Below are 5,358 nucleotides of genomic sequence, written 5' to 3' on the forward strand. Positions count from 1 at the left end.
GCGCTCCGCCCCGGCCCAGGGCGGCTCCGCCCCCGCGCCTCCACCACCGCCCACTCATACAGTGCAGCACGAGGGCTTCCTGCTGCGCAAGCGCGAGCTCGACGCTAACCGCAAGTCGTCCAACCGGTGAGCGTGTGGGCGGGGTTTTGGAAGGCGGGTTCCAAGCTCAGTATCCAATGAATGAATAGGTGGACCTGGAGAGGGGGTGGGGCCAAACTCTGGGCGCCCAACCCGTGGTGGGGTAGGCGGGGCCTGAGAAGGGGGGGCCTTAACTTCAAAGAGTCAAGCAATGAACCGGAGAAGCGGGGCTTAAGGTTAGCGTGTCCAAAGGGTGAGCCGGCGGAGGGTGAGCCGGCGGAGCTTAGATGGACGAGACCTGAAAAAAGCGTTATTGCTACTCAAGTCTCAGATCAACCAACCCAGGAGTAAACTAGAGCTAACAGCAAATTATATGTGGGGTCTAGTCTAGAGGGTTCTCAAGATCTGTGAGGTGGAGCCTGGAGAGGTCCTTCAGCCAATGATTAGGGTGGGTGCATTTATTTCAGATTCAGATTGCGAAAGGGTCTGATAAAAGACTGATCCGAAACTGAGGAGTGGGGGGCACCTCATATAGGTTTCCTTCCGGATGGGGGGCCTGACAGTGATGTGTCTACTCTTGGGAGTCCAGCTCGGGATTGTCCAACCCATTTTTGTCCAACTGGGAGTCAGAATCTAGGGAGAGGTGGAGCCCAAAAGGGAAGAGTTGAACAAGCAGAATGAGTTGGGCGGAACAGATTGAGGTTTTGTCTGTGGGGTTTGGAGTTAGCCTTTCCTCCTTGTACTGAGACCAAGGGGCCCCTTGGGAGTATTTTGCTTGTGGGAGACTTCCTCTTCGGTTGGGGCTTTGGTTGAATGGAGAGATAAGAATTCCTCTTTTCAGACCTATGCCAGTAGATCAGCCCTTCTGGGGATGAGGGTGAGCAGGGGTGGAGGAGTAACAAGGAACATGCCCAAGCAAAGGCTTGTGGAGGAGACAGCTTAAGTGTTGCCTTCAGGAATTTCAGTGTGGGAGGGGATAAGGAAGAGCAGTTCCAGCAGGGGCCAGTCTGGGCAAAGGCTTGGTTCCCAGAGACTGAGACACTCCTCTCAGCTCCACAACTGCAGTAAGGAAGAGTACTCCTAAGGAAGAGTACTCCCGGCGTGTGGCCCAACTAGGGCAAAGGCCCAGAGGGAGGAAGGCTCAGGCATATTCGATCCCCGGAGGGTATCAATGAAGAATACCCAAGCAGAGTGCTTCGACTCTGCCTTGAGCCCCATCTCATCGCCCCAGGTCATGGGTGAGCCTGTACTGCGTGCTCAGCAAGGGGGAGCTGGGTTTCTACAAGGACGCCAAGGGCCCGGCATCCGGGGGCACACACGGCGGGGAGCCGCTGCTCAGCCTGCACAAGGCCACCAGCGAGGTGGCTAGTGACTACAAGAAAAAGAAGCATGTCTTCAAGCTCCAGTGAGCCCCCTCAATGGGCGGGTGGGAGGTTCCCAGACCCAGCTTCCCCCTCCCAACAATACCGTGCTCCCCTGGAGGACAGTCGGTAGATGGGTAGATGGGTGGATGGGTGGGCTGGGCCCCTGGTCCTGGAGCCCCCAAGTCTTGTGTCCTCTCCCACAGGACCCAGGACGGCAGTGAGTTTTTGCTCCAGGCTAAAGATGAGGTGAGATCCGTTCCTTTCTCTCCCTATTCCGACCTCAGGAACCACCTGGCTGGCTGGCTGGCTGGCTCCTGGCCCTGAGTGATGGGGCTGTGAAAAGGGAAAGTGCAAGGCAGAGTTACCTGGGCTGAATGGGCAAGCCCATGGCAACGAGAGTTGAGAAGTTCCTAGCCAAACTGTGGGAGAGAGAGGATCAGAAGGGCTGCCTGGAGGCCCCAGGATAAAGTCCAACTTCCTTGTCTTGGCTTCTGAGATGAGACTGAAAAGTTAGGAGGGCATTAGCTTTAAAAGATTAAAAAAAAAAAAAAAAAACTGCAAGTGCAAGGAAACAGAGGTACAGAATTGCAAAGGGTTAACTGTGCTAAAGGACAGTTCAAGGAAGAAATTTCTTAGAAAGGTTCCCTGAGGCTGGATCTCTAAGGACACTGGGTCATTCAGAGGAGGCTGGCATTTATTCTAAGTACACTAGGGAGGGACTTCCCTGGCAGTCAAGTGGTTAGAACTCTGCTTTCACTGCTGAGGGCTGGGGTTCAATCCCTGGTCGGGGAGCTAAGATCCCACAAGCTGCAAAAACAGAACAACAAACAAAAGAACAATTCTAAGGGCATGAGGAAGCCGTGGCAGAGTTTTGAGCAAGGGAAGGTTACAGTGCTGCATAAGAAAGATCCTTTGGCTACCAGTCTGCAGGGTAGATTGGAGAGGGCAAGAATGGAGGAGTGAAGCACAGGAGGTGGCCAAGGCAGGGACCTAGGTGGGAGAGCACAAGGCCGGACCAGGACAGGCCTGTGGGGAGGGGTCGAGGAGGTAGGTGAGAGAAAGGAATGTGAGTGGATCTTGGGACTGGGGCTAAGGGGAAAGGTAAAGGGAGGAGGAGCAGGCACAGAGGTGGTTTGAAGAGATGTTGAAAATAGTAACACTTGCTACCCATTCATCTTCCCAAGAGGCTATGAAGTAGGCCTTTATTCTCTTTTACTTATCTTTAAAATGGAAGTAAAAATAGTTTTCCATCATAGGGTTATTATGAGAATTAAATAAGTTGATACAAGTAGAATACTTACTGAGCTGGGAAAATACAGTGTCTGCTGATATTATTGTTTCTTGTTTATAGTGGGAGTTAGATATAATCCAGTTGCATTGGATTAAGTGAGTTGATCCACAGACATGCTTAGAACACTGTGTGTGTGTTAGTCACTCAGTCGTATCCGACTCTTTTGTGACCCCATGGACTGACTGTCCCCTGCCAGGCTGTTCTGTCCATGAAATTCTCCAGGCAAGAATATTGGAGTGGGTTGCCATTCCCTTCTCCAGGGGATCTTCCCAACCCAAGGGATCGAACCCAGGTCTCCTGCATTGCAGAGGGATTCTTTGCAGAGTGTCTGAGCCACTAAGGAAGAGCTAGGCACAAAATAAGTACTAAGTAACTGTTTACATCATCATCATCCTTGTTGTCATTTTTATTATTACCCCGTTTAATAGATGAGGAAGCTGAGGTTCAGAGTGGGCAGTCAGATTCCAGACTCATCTATTACTCAGTCTCCTCTCTTCCAAATATAGACTACGTGCCCTATTTCTCCCTCCAGGAGGAGATGAACGGCTGGCTGGAGGCTGTGGCCGCCTCGGTTGGGGAACACGCCGAGATCGCCCGCTGGGGCCAGACACAACCCACCACATCGTCCACAGACGAGGGCAACCCCAAGCGGGAGGCAGGGGAGCGCAGGGCCAGCGGGCGCCGGAAGTGACTTCCCACCTTCTCGACCCTCCTCCCTGCACCGTGGGCACAAAGACACTTTCTCTTCCGCAGGGGCGGAAGAGAGCCCCTAGTCCCACCAACACCGAGGATGCGCCATGACTGGCACTGGAAAGGACGGGACTTCTCCTGCACCCCAAGAAGTGGTGGGGGGATTGCTGCCCCTATAGCCATATCTCGGCCCCTTCCCGCTCGCCACCCCCACCCCAGGTGCTGGGGCTCTATTATTTTTATGCAATAACTGAGCTTGGGGGCGCCGGGGGTGGGTAAGGGCCCAGCTGAGCCAAGCCCCCTGCCCCACGAAGCTGGGATGGTAGGGGCGATAATTCCCGTCCCCCCCTCCGCCCTAGGGACGGGCATGGGGGCGCTGGTGAGGTCCCCTGGACCATCCAGGGTGCTAGGGGGTGGGGAGGGGACGCCCCCTCCCCGCCTTTACCTCACTTCCAATGCTGCCTTGATCTCTGTCTGGGAAGGAGGCGTGAAACGGGCCCCTAGCCTCCGCACTCCGCTGTCTCAGAGCCATGCGGTAATTCCTTAGTTTATTTTTGCAAAACGTCGACCTCCTCCTCCCCCGCCCCGCATCCGCGAAGGCTTTTAATGGGAGGGGCGTCAAAGCTCAAAACTGTCTTCCTCTCTCCTCCCCCCTCCAGTTGTAAATACGACATCGTGAGGGGAGGGGCGAGGGGAAGCCCTCCCCCCTGCATGCTTCTGGCTGGAGCACCTTCCTGGGGAGCGGGGGAACTGGGTTGTGGGCAGCCCCCATGGCCACCTGGAGAAGCCGCCGGGGTCCAGGGGTGAGGAGAGGTGTGGCAGGCGCACACTCTATGTACCTATAATAAATCTTTTGGCTTTGACGGTCTATGGTGGTTTCTTCGCGTTTCATGGGCTGCGCCCAGGAGGATTAGGTGGAGCGACAGGGAGAAACTGTCTTACGGAGGACATTTAGATGTCCCTCTTGGTGTGGACTAGTTTCGAGGTCTAAACTCGTGTTCCCGATTAAGCACCTAGATGCCACTCCTAAACTGGGAATCCCAGAGGGATGAGGAACGGTCTGCTACCCGTGGTAACTAAACTTCCCCAAAGGAGCCGCTCGGTCCGCCCCGTCCAGGACAGGAAAGGCGGGACCCTTTAAGGAGGCGGAGAAGTGAACCGCGATGGGCGAGCGTTTTGCCCAATCGCCAGCTGCTCTGGGAGTCTGAAGCCCAATGAGCACGCGGTGGGGGCGGGGGCGGGATACACACCCGGAAGCGGGTGCAGGCCGGCCGGCTAGCCCGGGGGCCATGGCGGCCGCGGCCCCTGCAGTCGACGGGGTCCCAGGTCGGGGGCCTCCCGGAGAGGTGATTCATCTGAATGTGGGAGGCAAGAGGTGAGTGTAAGAGTTTCTTGAGTCATTACTCTCGGGGCCGGGGACCCGGCTGGGAGTACCCGCCTCTCCCGCGGGGGGAATTCTGTCCATCAAGGATTGCTCCGCCCCCTGCTGGAGGCGCGGGAGGCGCGGGAGCCTGGATGGATGCTGGGGGAGGGAGAGAAACTCACCCGGTGCTGAGACTGGGGGCCGCGTTCTTCATCCTCCGTCATCTCGCGTCCGCTCCCCGTCCCCGCACAGATTCAGTACCTCTCGCCAGACTCTCACCTGGATCCCAGACTCCTTCTTCTCCAGGTGATTGGGGAAGCGAGTTTAGCGTGGGGGACGGGAGGGTTGGGTATGGGGAGATCTCATCTCCCCTCACACACACTCCGGCCCGTGACACCTGCTCTGCGTCCCCTCCCTGCAGTCTTCTAAGCGGACGCATCTCGACACTGAAAGATGAGACCGGAGCCGTGAGTAGAGCTGAAACGGGGCGGCTGGTAGGAGGAGGGACAGGAGCCCCACTCAGCCCCGCTCTTTGCCCCATCTATTCTCTGTCTCCCTTCCCCGCAGATCTT

The 5,358-nt window shown here is 56.1% G+C and overlaps 2 protein-coding genes across 2 annotated transcripts in view; both read left to right on the forward strand.

Annotated features, from left to right (window-relative positions):
• SPTBN4 (spectrin, beta, non-erythrocytic 4) overlaps positions 1-4,286 on the forward strand; it is a 78,872-nt gene extending 74,586 nt beyond the window's left edge. Inside the window, 4 exon segments of the mRNA XM_010849331.1 lie at positions 3-126; positions 1,310-1,483; positions 1,646-1,688; positions 3,266-4,286. Coding sequence (XP_010847633.1) covers positions 3-126; positions 1,310-1,483; positions 1,646-1,688; positions 3,266-3,424 — 500 coding nt within the window. The 3' untranslated portion in view covers positions 3,425-4,286.
• Positions 4,287-4,670: 384 nt separating this feature from the next.
• The window catches only part of SHKBP1 (SH3KBP1 binding protein 1), a 12,647-nt gene continuing 11,959 nt past the window's right edge, over positions 4,671-5,358 (forward strand). The window contains exons 1-3 of the mRNA XM_010849239.1: positions 4,671-4,798; positions 5,039-5,092; positions 5,208-5,253. Coding sequence (XP_010847541.1) covers positions 4,713-4,798; positions 5,039-5,092; positions 5,208-5,253 — 186 coding nt within the window. The 5' untranslated portion in view covers positions 4,671-4,712. The remainder of the gene's footprint in view (positions 4,799-5,038; positions 5,093-5,207; positions 5,254-5,358) is intronic.

This window comes from Bison bison, unplaced genomic scaffold, assembly GCF_000754665.1.
Source record: "Bison bison bison isolate TAMUID 2011002044 unplaced genomic scaffold, Bison_UMD1.0 scf7180017864280, whole genome shotgun sequence".
NCBI classification, from domain to species: Eukaryota; Metazoa; Chordata; class Mammalia; order Artiodactyla; family Bovidae; genus Bison; species Bison bison.